The sequence below is a fragment of the Loxodonta africana genome, chromosome 10 (genome assembly GCF_030014295.1).
Source record: "Loxodonta africana isolate mLoxAfr1 chromosome 10, mLoxAfr1.hap2, whole genome shotgun sequence".
Classification (NCBI taxonomy): domain Eukaryota; kingdom Metazoa; phylum Chordata; class Mammalia; order Proboscidea; family Elephantidae; genus Loxodonta; species Loxodonta africana.
The window spans coordinates 105,747,360-105,760,084 of NC_087351.1; the positions used below are offsets into that span (position 1 = coordinate 105,747,360).

The following is a 12,725-nucleotide window of genomic DNA, read 5'->3' on the forward strand; positions in this document are numbered from 1 at the left end:
CAGGGGCCAACTCAATGGCAGCCACCAACAACAGCCTCAGTGGGCAAATGAGAAATTGTGACCAAGGAGCCAGTGACATGGGCCAGGTAATACGCGGCTCATTGGGCAGAGCCCTCAGTTCTCCCGGGAGATGCTTGACCATTCCTTGCTGGCTCCTTGTTTCAGGAACGTTCTGGATGACTTCCATCTCACGATTGTCCTAACCTCCACCCACACCTTGCACGGAGTAACCACTGTTCCCTCCTTCTGTTTCAGACATTTCTGGTCCGCAAGGATGGCAGCTTGAAGCATCTGGTTCTCTGTGTCCACGTTCCTTCCCGGAATGAGGGCTCATCTGAGGTGCTTGAATACACCATTAGAGAAGAGAGATCGAGTAAGTACCCCCATCTTCCTGGCCTGGCCTCTGACCACACAGCAGCAGCAGATGCTACACCCTCTAACCACAAACACTCCTGTCATAGCCGGACGTGTTTAAAATTAGAAGAAGGGGGAAAAACTTTCAGTTCACTGCAGTTATCTGGCCAGGTTTATTTTGAACTCAGTGTATCACTCAAAAGTCAATTTCAGTATCTGCTTACTCGTATCATGGCTTGTTGGCTCTGCTTCCTCATGGCCACTGTGAAGTTCCTTCTCATTAGCTCAGTATGACAAGGAGGCAGGAGAAAAGGAGAAGAAATGTCCGGACACCTGGGTCACAGCGTCAGTTCAGCTCACATTCAAACCATGATCTTGGACAAGTCACTTAACCTCTCTGAGCCTCAGTTTCTTCATCTGTGGAATGGGCATGATACTCACTGTTGTATCACGGAGACTTTGTGAGGGTCAGATGGGCAAGCATTTTAAAGACAAAATTCCTGTGTGTGCACAGGGCTGCCAGGAGCAGAGTTGGGCCTCAGGGGGAAGGTGTTTGGGCTCCCCTGATGAAGGGTGGGTTTGTGTTGCTATGCAAAGCTATTGGGTTTGGGCCCCCACTGGACTTCTGGGCCCGGTCATCTGGTCTGGCTTCCCTCTCCTCTCATCGGCCATGTGTACACATGATATTGTTAAGATCTAAAAAGTCTATTAGAAGGAAAATGTAGAACAGAATTTCAAATTCTCATGGAATCTAGACTTTCTGGAGCCAGGGAGGCTGGACGAACCCCTGAAACTATTGCCTTGAGATAATCTTAAAACCTTAAACCAAAAATATTCCCCTGAAATCTTCTTAAAAACCAAACAATAGCTGAACTAGCAAGGAGCGTCTGCCCTGAGCATTGTTCTCTTTTAAGATCTATCTATAGGTGATGAAACTGACAACAGCAACTCAAAAGTCTAGATGGGGGCCTCAGGGGGCAGTGAGTTTATGTTCGTGAGGTAGGAACAACTCAGAGAAGGAGGGTGAGCATGGTTGCACAACTCAAAGAGTCCAATCAGTGTCACTGAAGGATAACTGTGGAAATGGTTGAATTGCTGTACGTTCTGCTGTATAGTCTCGACAGCGACAACAACAAAATAAATTATGAAGAAAAAAAAGCAAGCCTGTTAGAAGAGTCTGCAGAATATTCCAAGCACGTACTTAGGTCCTTCTGTAACGGATCCAGGGGATCACGGAGCTTTTTTACCCGTGGTTAGCCACAGAGTGACAGCAGTTAAAGAAGAAGAGTCATTAAATGTCCTGGAGTGCTTATTTCCCGAGAAGCAGCTGTGTTGGATGCTGGGAAGGTGCAAAGATGAATAAGACAGAGTCCTGATCTCAAGGGTTTCCTAACCTACTTGGAGGGTGGAGATGCACTGGGGCAGGAGAGATAAAGATATCAATAGTGACTGTGCCACGTGACAGGTGCTATTGCAAAGGGACCCCTTGGTGAAGGGCACCAAGGATGCAGCCACTGTGGGGAAGACTCGAGGAGGATGTCACAGAGGGAGTCGTTTAGACTGGGTCCTGAAGGGTGAGGGTATTAGTCTGATTAAGGGCTAATCTTCTAGCCCCAAAAGTGGATGAGGATGTGAAACTAGAAGCAGGTTCCTTTTCTGCTGAGTAAGGGGACCCTTTCCATGGAGACCCAGACCCACGCAGAATGGGTAAAGCACAGTCCACTCATTCTTGTACTCAGCAGGTAGTTATTGAGTGCCTGCTCCACACCAGGCACCATTCCACTGTTGGGGATAGGGCGGGGAACAACACACAGTCTTACATTCAGGCAGAGGGAGGAAACAATAAACAAGTAAAACTGCAGGGTGACTCACAGGCTGAGAGGTGCTGCGGAGGACATGTAAGGGGGAGACCATTAGCTAGCTGCTGTGGCAACAACAATAAAAATGTAATGGCTTAAACCCAGAAGAAGCTTATTTTCCGTTCACATGGGAGTTTCCTGATCAGCGGGGAAAGCTCCTTCAGGGGCCCTGGCTGACAGAGGCTCTGCCACCTTCAACAGGCAGCCTCGGGGTTCCTGTGGTTGACTCCAACCCAGTAGGTTGGAAAGGGGAAAGAACTTGAAGGAGGCTTGTGAGTGGGGCAGGCCTGGAAGTAGGTGTGTCACCTGTGTTCACATTCCATTGGTTAGTACTCAGTCACGTGACCACATCTAACAGCAAGGGAGACTGGGAAGTAGAGTCCAGTCATGTGCCTTGGAAGAAGCAGAGGACCTGGATTTTAGGAGTCTTCTCACAGGGTATGGAGGAGAGGGAGTGTAGGTTTGAGGGGAGGGTTGACAACTTACCTGGCAAACTTTAGTGACCCATTTATCCCACTGTCTTACTTTCCTAGTGCTGCTGTAACAGAAATAATCTCAAGTGAGTGGCTTTAAACAATAGGAATTTATTTTCTCAGCGGTCAGGAGGTTACAAGTCTGGATTGAGAGTGCCAGCTCTAGAGGAAGACTTTCTTCCTCTGTCGGCTCTGGGGGAAGGTCCTTGTCTCCTTGTTCCCCTGTTCTTTGTCAATCTTCATGTGGCATCTCTCTTCCCTTTTTTGTATCTCCCTCTGTGCCTAATCTGTGCCTTTTATGACTCAGAAGTGATTAGGTTTAGGACCCACCCTACACCGATATGGCCTCTTTAACATAACAAAGAAAACCCTATTCTCAAATGGAATTACATCCACAGGTATAGGGGTTAGGATTCCAACACACATTTTGGGGGGGGACACAGTTCAGTCCCTAACACCTGCAGAGCTCAGTGAGGAAGAGAGTGAAGGGATCTCAAGCCAAAGAGAGTAAAGGGTCATGGTTTCTCCAAGCCAAGTATATAGCACCCTCTGATGACTTCAGGGGTGGAATTGTTTGGGGTACCTACTGCTCTCCAAGAACCTGGGTCTTTTCTCATTTGGCCAGGGTAGGGTGGTCTCAGAAGGTGCCTCTGGGGCTGCGTCCTTGTGGCCCCCTGAGAGAGAGATGGCCATCAGCCTATCTGCTTATGGACTTGTGGGGCCAGCTGGGTGTAGTCCTGTGTCTCCTTGACGGTGACCATGCTTTCGGGGACTCAGCTGTCCAGACACTAACTGACCACTTGAATTTCAAAACCGACATTGGGAACAGTAGTTGAAAGCGGTGTGTGGTGATGTGCTGAGCATGTTTCCTGTCAACACGTGCTCCAGGATGCTGAGGAGAGAGCCCTGCTTATGGGCAGGGTGCTCAGGGAGCTTTCCTGGAGGAAATGAGAATCAAGTTGGACCAACAGAATGTTGGGAAGTTGTGTTTTCTCCTTCAGATGAACGCCTTTTTTCCTATGCTCTTTTGTCTACTTCCTTGCCTCAGAGTCCAGGGCAATCATTTCTAGATCTTCCTAAACCCCGGCCTTTTGGACTTGGTCAGGAAGCATTTGCCAGGCCTATCCCCTTGGAATCAGGACATATCTGGTTGCGTGTGTCATTTCCAATGAGGAGCCCAAGTGGTCAAACAGGACACTCAGGAATGAAGATAATCTACCTGCATGGATTCTCATCTTTCACCCAGGGCTGTGATAGAATCTCATTTTCCATATTTAAACTTTTTAAAAAATCAATGCTCAACTTTGCCCAAAAGACAATCAAAGCCCAAACCAAAAAGCCTTCATGCAACATGACTCTTCCTGTTGTTATTTGTGTCCGTTCACCATCAATAAGTTTAAACGTTGTATTTTGCTCTTTTCTTAAATTACTCAGCGGCTCCCCAAACCTCAGACCGCTGAGGTTTGCCATCAGGGTGAACCCAGGCATCGAGAAAGCAGCTGTGTTTCTTTGCTATGTGGATTCACTGCTCCCACTTTCTGCCCTCTCTTCCTGTCCAATACCTTCCTCCACAGCATAGCAGAGCTTCAAAGCAGTTCAGTCATGGCCTTCAAGGTGAAATCAGAACAGACCCAAAACTTTAAAATTTGGATAAAGCAGAACTATAAACAGAACAGGGAAAATTATGAGCCGAAGCCCTGGAATGGGAGACTTGGAAGAGGCGTAGTGAGCCGTTTCAGGAGCCTGATGTGGGAGAGTGGATTTTTGCCAGGACTGTGGAGAGCAACACACATTCAAATCGGCATGGTTGGGCTGCCATCTTTGAGCAGGTCACCGCTGTTTTGGACTCTGCCAGTTAAGAGATTTCATTGCTTTGCAACGCACACACTGCCCTTGTTTTCTAAGAGTGAGATTAAGTTTCTAGCAGGGCTTGGACCCATAGTTTTTCTCATTCCTTTTATCCTTCTTCACCCACATTTTAAAAATTCAAGTTCAGGTTTTGTTTTGTCAGCAATGACTGAACCTGGACAGAGCCAGTTGGAAGCCCTGCAGCATAGTGATCAAGCACAATCTGTGGAAGCGCATTTTAGGCCAAGTTCTTGAGATTGGTAGACACATTTGTACCTGAGAACAGGAACTCACCTCATTGTGTTTGAATCCAAGCTCTGCCTTTATCTACCCATGTAACCTTGGGCAAGTGACTTAATCTCTCTGGGCCTCAGTTTCCTTGTCTGTAAGATGGGGTTAATAATGATGCCTCTCTGTTAGGCTGTTAGGAGGAGTCAGAAGGTCTGAAGTGCTTAGGACAGTACCTGGAGCACAACGCAGTGTTATGGAAGTGTGTCGTTGCTGTTGTTAACCCTCCTACAGGGCTAAGCCAAAAGGAGGAGTGAAATTAACCTAGACATAGGCTCTAAGGCTACGTAAATTCCAGCCGAGTTTGTGGGCACTGACCTTATAGTCACTCATGGGAGAAGGGAGCCCATGAACCTCCCCATGGCCTCTCCTGTGTCCTCTCATGGCTGTGGTGACCACATCGGGGGTGGCCTGAGGAGGAAGTAGGGGAGGGAAAGGCCCAGGGCCTGGGACTGGGATCTTTTCTTGGGGTTCCCCACAGAACTGAGATGAGGGGATGCCCCAGAAGTAGACAGTCAGCCTCCTCTGTGGCCTCACTGTTTGCTTTGAACAGGAAAGAGTAACTGACCACTTCTGTGCTTCTGTGGGCGTGGATGTTCCTCTAGCTTCTTGTTAAGAGTTTCCATGAAAAAAGGTGAATCCGTTAGCTTAGGCTAATCAGTCTGCAGTAATGAACAACCCCAAGCTTCAGTGGCTCGCAACAGCAAAGGTGCGTTCCTCACTCATGAGACCAGTCAGCTGAGGCTCTTTTCAGAAACCCCCTCACTCTGAAATCCAGGCTGAGAGAGCAGCACGTGTCTTAGGGCTGAGGAAAAAGAGAGAGATAGCAGAATTCCACAATGGCTCTTAGAGGTTCAACAGCACTGGGTTTTTTTTTTTTTTCTTAGAGGTTCTTCTCTGAGGTGGTAGGCGTCGCTTTCCCTCACATCCCATTGGCCAAAGGAGGTCACATGGCCAGGTCTGACTCCAAAGGCATAGGAAGTATAATCCTTTCACAAGGATGTGACCAGCAGAGAGGAGAAGCAACTATTTGGAACAAGTATTACCATCTACTACATTCTAATCTTCTTTCTGCTACACTAAGGTGACAAGGGGGGCAGTGGTAGTTCAGTGGTAGAATTCTCACCTTCTGCGTGGGAGAGCTGGGTTCGATTCCCAGCCCCTGCCCTTCATGCACAGCCACCACGCCGTCTGTCAGTGGAAGCTTGCGTGCTGCCATGATGCTGAACAGGTTTCAGTGGAGCTTCCAGCCTTAGATGGACTAGGAAGAAAGGCCTGGTGATCTGCTTCCAAAAATCAGCCAGTGAAAACCCTCTGGATCACAATGATCCAATCTGCAACTGATCATGGGGGTGGTACACGACCAGACAGCATTCCATTCCATTGTGCGTGGGGTCATCATGAGTCCAGGACCTTGACAGCAGGTAACAACAAGGTGACAAGAAGGCTTTGAGGTGTGTGAGTCACCTCTTGGCCTTATCAGAGACTTTCAGGGGCCAGATGTGGGGTGGGGAGGGGATGGGGGTGGGCGGAGAACCAGCAGAAGAGGCAGGTAAGGAGCAAGAGATACAGGGAACGAGGGAGCAGGATGTATGCAGGCTAGGCCAGCCTCTGGGCTGCAGCCCTGTGCTTACATGTTTGAGAGTAGCCACCTGGCCAGGGGACACTAGCTACTTTTTCGTTGATCTGCACCCTTGAAGATGGTGACAATGATACATTCATGGGATGGCCTTTTTCTGCTGGTTGCTAAAAAAGAAATAAAGCAGCTGGCCCCTTCTCTAGAGGAGGAACCCGAGGCAGTGATGGGTGGTGCTGTCTGGCCCACACAGGAAGCCAGCTTCCCAGCTTTCGCAGTCTGAGCCACTCTCTCCACGTTTCTGGGGCAGCCCCACTTTACTCCCCACTTATTCCCTACTGTAGTCCCTGGTGGTATAAACAGTTAATGTACTCAGCTGCTAACTGAAAGGTTGGTGGTTTGAGTCCTCAGAGGCACCTCAGAGGAAAGGCCTGGTGATCTACTTCTGAATAAAAAAGCCATCGAAAACCCTGTGGAGCACAGTTTTACTCTGACACACGGGGGCTCGCTGTCGGTCGGAATTGACTTGGTCCTGCCCAGCAGACCCCTGGCTTTAGAAAGTCCTGCTGGTCTTGCTCAGCTGGAGTTTCCCGTTGCTCAGGTGTGTGGTTTTAGGCCCAGGAGTTGGAAGTGATGGATAAATTTGTACCTGAGAACAGGAGGCAACCTCATGGGCAAATGCAGTGAATCCTTCTGCTGGTTGGTGATGGTGGTTATACCACTGAGGTGTGGGACCCTTAGACAAGGAGGGGAGGCTCCTAAGTGAGTCCTCCTGGGCACTGGAGATCTCTGCGTATCGGAGGTCAGAGCGTCACCCTGAGTGGCTTTGAGTTCCACATGGGAGATTCCTAGTGGTGTTTTTGTGTTTGACCCTATTGCCAATTGACTTCTCCTAGAATCAAATTTAACCTGTATTTGAACCAAAACCTATGAAGTCCTAAAGAAAATGAGAAATGGTTATCATTAAAGTAGAGGTTGGTGTGGAGTAGGCAACATCTTGGTGTTTTAACAGAGTGGCAGTATTCCATTGTGGCGAATTGTACATTCCTGCCAAAGCAAACCTCTTTGAGAGCGTGAGCTTCGGAAAGGCCAGCGGTTCTAGGTCTTTATTCTGTCCGACTATGTAACATCAGACAAGTTACTTAACCTCTTTGTGCCTTTCTCATCTGCAAAATGGGAATGATAATAGAACCTGCGTGTTGCTGTGATGCTGGAAGCTATGCCACCAGTATTTCAAATACCAGCAGGGTCACCCATGGTGATCAGGCTTCAACAGAGCTTCCAGACTAAGATAGACTAGGAAGAAGGGCTTGGCCATCTACTTCCAAAAATTAGCCAATGAAAACCCTGTGGATCACAACAGAACATGGTACCGTGTAGGACCAGGCAGTGTTTTGTTCTCTTGTCACCATGAGTCAGAGCTGACCCGATGGCAGCTAATAAGAATAACAACAATACCTGACACTGAGTCCCTGGGGAGTACAAATGATTAGTGTACTCTGCTGCTGACCAAAAGGTTGGAGGTTCAAGTCTACCCAGAGGTACCTCAGAAGAAAGTCCTGGCAATCTACTTCTGAAAAACCAGCCATTGAAAATCCTGTGGAGCAAAGTTCTACTCTGACACACATGGGGTCACCATTAATTAAAATTAGTTAGAGTTATCTAAACGGCAACTGGCTTATACCTGATACAGCCGTTGGTCGGGTTGATGAGCGAATACATTTAAGGGGGTTGGAATGGTGCCTGGTAGGTGAGAAGCACTCAACAGCATCCTAACTCATTGATGTCACAGCGTTATCTCCTGGGAGAAATGGGGGAAGCTGTCACAGTGCCCAGCAGGTAGTAAGTGCTCAGTAAATACCAGTGGTTATAACTATCCACGGGGGTTGAGTAATATGCCACATACTAGTTGGGCCAAGGAGAGGAGGGAGGGGACTTGAGGGACCTGCCAAAGATAATGGCCTTGATGGCTGCCTAGAACTGGGTTTGGGGAGGTTGGGGCCAAGAGAAGGGGCAGCGTCTGAGTGGCCATTGTTAGGGGAAGGAGGCCCTTTCGGGGGGCTGAGGCCTGTGAGATGCGGAGGTGCGGCACTGCCTCTCTAGGAAACACGACTCAGCAACTTCGAGGAGTGTGTCTGTTTTGCCCAGGGAATAGGCCACAGGACAGGCAGGTTTTGTCAAATGCGGAGAAGGATCCAGACCACAGGGCCTTGGAGGCAAGGGAAGTGGGGAAGATGCAGGAAATGGGTTAGTCAGAGTGGGGTGACCTGTGAACACAGGCCCGAGTGGAGTAGATGAGGCCTGGTGCATGCTGACTGGCGCATTTGGGGGCGTGCAGCATCAGAAAACATCGCTAAGGGAAAACAGCTCCATTCAACTGTTTTGGGTGCACCCCCACCCCCTCTCCTGGGAAGGGTCGGGGTCTCTAGGCCCCAGGGTCCCTGCCACAGGAAAGCACTGGCTCAGGTTATTCTAGCTCAGCACGTGAAGGAGGCAGCAAGTGCCTCGGGGCTCCCACCTTCCTCTGCCACCGTTGTTAAAACCCTGCTCTCTGGAAAGCCAATAAACAGACGTATACTAGCATGTGAAAGACTAACACCACCATAAAGCCATGCTCCCCGCCAGGGGAGTTTGCATCTCAAGAGCACAGCAACATATTAAAGAATTAGCATGGCACACTGACAAAAATACCTTGCAGGGGGAGGGCACAGTTGTCACGTGTTATTTGCGTCAATACGGTAGTAAAAGTTACGGTACCGGTGGTACGGTGGCGGAATGGCAGGCATCTGCCAGAAAGGAGTGGGAGTTGGTTTGTCCTGGGCCATCTCAGATAGCAGGTGTGGGGGCACCTGCTGTACACAAGGTGCGTCCTGACCGGTATTGCCCACTGCCCACCAAGCCCTCTGACTGCCCTCCAAGTCGTCTTACGTGGACGATGAAGTTTCATGATGAGTTTCTTGACTTTTTTTTGTTGTGTTGTATGTGTGTGTGTGTTTAATTGCTATTTCCAAAATTTGTCATCCTCCCAGACAGAAACTCTGTAGCCATTAAGTAATAACTCCGCATTCCCCTTTCCCCCAGCCCCTGGTAACCTCTAATCTGCTTTTTGTCTCTGCACTCGCCTGTTCTAGATACTGGGATATAAGTGGGATCATGCAATATCTGCCCTTTTGTGTCTGACTTCTTTCACTCAGCATGTTCACAGAGTACATCTATCCACGTTGTGGTATGTATCAGAATTTTCATTTCTCTTTAGGGCTGAGTAATACTCCATTGTATGTATAGACCACATTGTGTTTGTCCATTCACCTGCTGAGGGACACTTGGGTTGTTTCCACCTTTTGGCTATTGTGAATACTGCGGCAATGAACATTGGCATACTCTGCTCCGTTCTTGCACACACATTTATATATGTATATATATATGCAGATAGAAATCTTTTATATATAATGTCATATGTGTAAAAGTTTTGTATATAATGCTATATGTTTTATATATAAACGTTATATACATAAATGCTTTATATGTTATATATGTTTTATATATAATGTGATATGTATGTTTTTATATGTAACATGTAAATATTATTATATATATAAAGTTATGTATATATTTTGTATATAATGTATACATGTTTATATATACAATGTTATATATAAATGTTTTATATATATAACATTATACACTCACATGTATATGTGTATATAAATAACTAACATCCGTTGGAAGCCCTGGTGGCACAGTGGTTAAGGGCTCGACTGCTAATTAAAAGCTTTGCAGTTTGAATCCACCAGCCACTCCTTGGAAATCGTATGAGGAAGTTCCGCTCTGTCCTACAGGGCCTCCATGAGTTTAAATCGACTGGATGGCAATGGGTTTGATAGTTTAGCATCTTTTCAGCCCTGGGTGGGAGATAAGACAGGCCTGAAGGAGCTCAGCACAGCGAGATCAGGGATCTTGGGATCCAAATGAGCCTGGTGAGAAGGGCATTCCAGGCAGGGAACCCCGTGCAGGCATGGGCATGGGGGTGGACCAGATTCTGCTCTTCAAAGGATCATTTGGGTTGCTGTGTGAAAGAACAGAAGAAACAAGCCCAAGTGCTTGTGCAGGTGCCTTGTGGTTCTCCCATCCCCATGAGGAGGCTCGGCTGGCACTGGGCAGATCATCCCATATGTTATTGTTAGGTGTGGTCGAGTCACTTCCAACTCATAGCAACCCTATGTACAACAGACCAAAACACTGCCCAGCCCTGCGCCATTTTCACAATTCTTGTCATGCTTGAGCCCGTTGTTGCAGCCACTGTGTCAATCCATGAGGGTCTTCCTCTTTTTTGCTGACCCTCTGCTTTACCAAGCATGCTGTCCTTCTCCAGAGACTGATCCCTCCTGATAACGAGTCCAAAGTATGTGAGATGAAGTCTCGCTATCCTCGATTCTAAGCAGCATTCTGGTTGTACTTCTTCCAAGACAGATTTATTCCTTCTTTTGGCAGTCCATGGTATATTCAATATTCTTCGCCAACCACAATTCAAAGGCGTCAATTCTTCCTTATTGATCATCCAGCTTTCACATGCATATGGGGCGATCAAAAACACCATGGCGTTCACTTGAAGCTCAATAAAAGTTAATAAAAAAAAAAACACCATGGCTTGGGTCAAGCACCTTAGTCTTCAAGGTGACATCTTTGCTTTTCAACACTTTCAAGAAGTCTTTTGCAGCAGATTTGCCCAATGCAATGCATCGTTTGATTTCTTGACTGTTGCTTCCATGGGTGTTGATTGTGGATCCAAGTAAAATGAAATCCTTCAGAACTTCAGTCTTTTCTCCGTTTATCATGATGTTGCTTATTGGTCCACTTGTGAGGATTTTTATTTTCTTTATGCTGAGGTGTAATCCATACTGAAGGCTGTGGTCTTTGATCTTCATCAGTAAGTGCTTCAAGTCCTCTTCACTTTCAGCAAGCAAGGTTGTGTCACCTGCATAACACAGGTTGTTAATGAGTCTTCCTCCAATCCTGGTGCTCCATTCTTCTTCATAGAGTCCAGCTTCTGGGATTATTTGCTTAGCATACAGATTGAACAGGTATGGTGAAAGGATACAACCCTGACGCACACCGTTCCTGACTTTAAACCACGCAGTATCCCCTTGTTCTGTCACACGACTGCTTCTTGATCTATGTAAAGATTCCTCATGAGCACAATTAAGTGTTCTGGAATTCCCATTCTTTGCAGTGTTACCCATAGTTTGTTATGATCCACACAGTCGAATGCCTTTGCATAATCAAAAAAACACAGGTAAACATCTTTCGGGTATTCTTTGCTTTCAGCCAGAATCCATCTGACATCAGCTCTGATATCCCTGGTTCCACGTCCTCTTCTGAAACCGGCCTGAATTTCTGGCAGTTCCCTGTCGATATACTGCTGCAGCCATTTTTGAATGATCTTCAGCAAAATTTTGCATGCACGTGATATTAATGATGTTGTTCTATAATTTTCTCATTCAGTTGAATCACCTTTCTTGGGAATAGGCATAAATATGGATCTCTTCCAGTCAGTTGGCCAGGAAGCTGTCTTCCATATTTCTTGGCATAGATGAGTGAGCAACCCCAGCGCTGCATCTGTTTGTTGAAATATCTCAATTGATATTCCATCAATTCCTGGAGCCTTGTTTTTCGCCAATGCCTTCAGAGCAGCTTGGACTTCTTCCTTCAGTACCATCGGTTCCTGATCATATGCCACCTCCTGAAATGGTGGAATGTCGACCAATTCTTTTTGCTATAGTGACTCTTTGTATTCCTTCCATCTTCTTTTGATGCTTTCTGCGTCATTTAATATTTTTCCCATAGAATCCTTCAGTATTGCAACTCTAGGTTTGAATTTTTTCTTCAGTTCTTTCAGCTTGACAAATGCCGAGCATCTTCTTCCGTTTTGGTTTTCTATCTCCAGCTCTTTGCATATATCATCATAATACTTTGTCTTCTCGAGCCACCCTTTGAAATCTTCTCATCAGTTCTTTTACTTCATTGTTTCTTCCTTTGGCTTTAGCTACTATATGTTCAAGAACAAGTTTCAAAGTCTCTTTTGACATCCATTTTGGTCTTTTCTTTCTTACCTGTCTTTTTAATGACCTGTTGCTTTCTTCATGTATGATGTCCTTGATGTCATCCCACAACTCATCTGGTCTTCAGTCATTAGTGTTCAATGCATCAAATCTATTCTTGAGATATTCTCTAAATTCAGATGGGATATACTCAAGGTTGTACTTTGGCTCACGTGGACTTGTTCTAATTTTTTTCAGCTTTAACTTGAACTTGTATATGAGCAATTGA

At 46.7% G+C, this 12,725-nt stretch overlaps 1 protein-coding gene across 1 annotated transcript in view; it reads left to right on the plus strand.

Moving 5' to 3' along the window:
* Positions 1-12,725, plus strand: part of RIN3 (Ras and Rab interactor 3) — a 166,511-nt gene that overhangs the window by 62,696 nt on the left and 91,090 nt on the right. Inside the window, exon 3 of the mRNA XM_023546647.2 lies at positions 256-373. Coding sequence (XP_023402415.2) covers positions 256-373 — 118 coding nt within the window. The remainder of the gene's footprint in view (positions 1-255; positions 374-12,725) is intronic.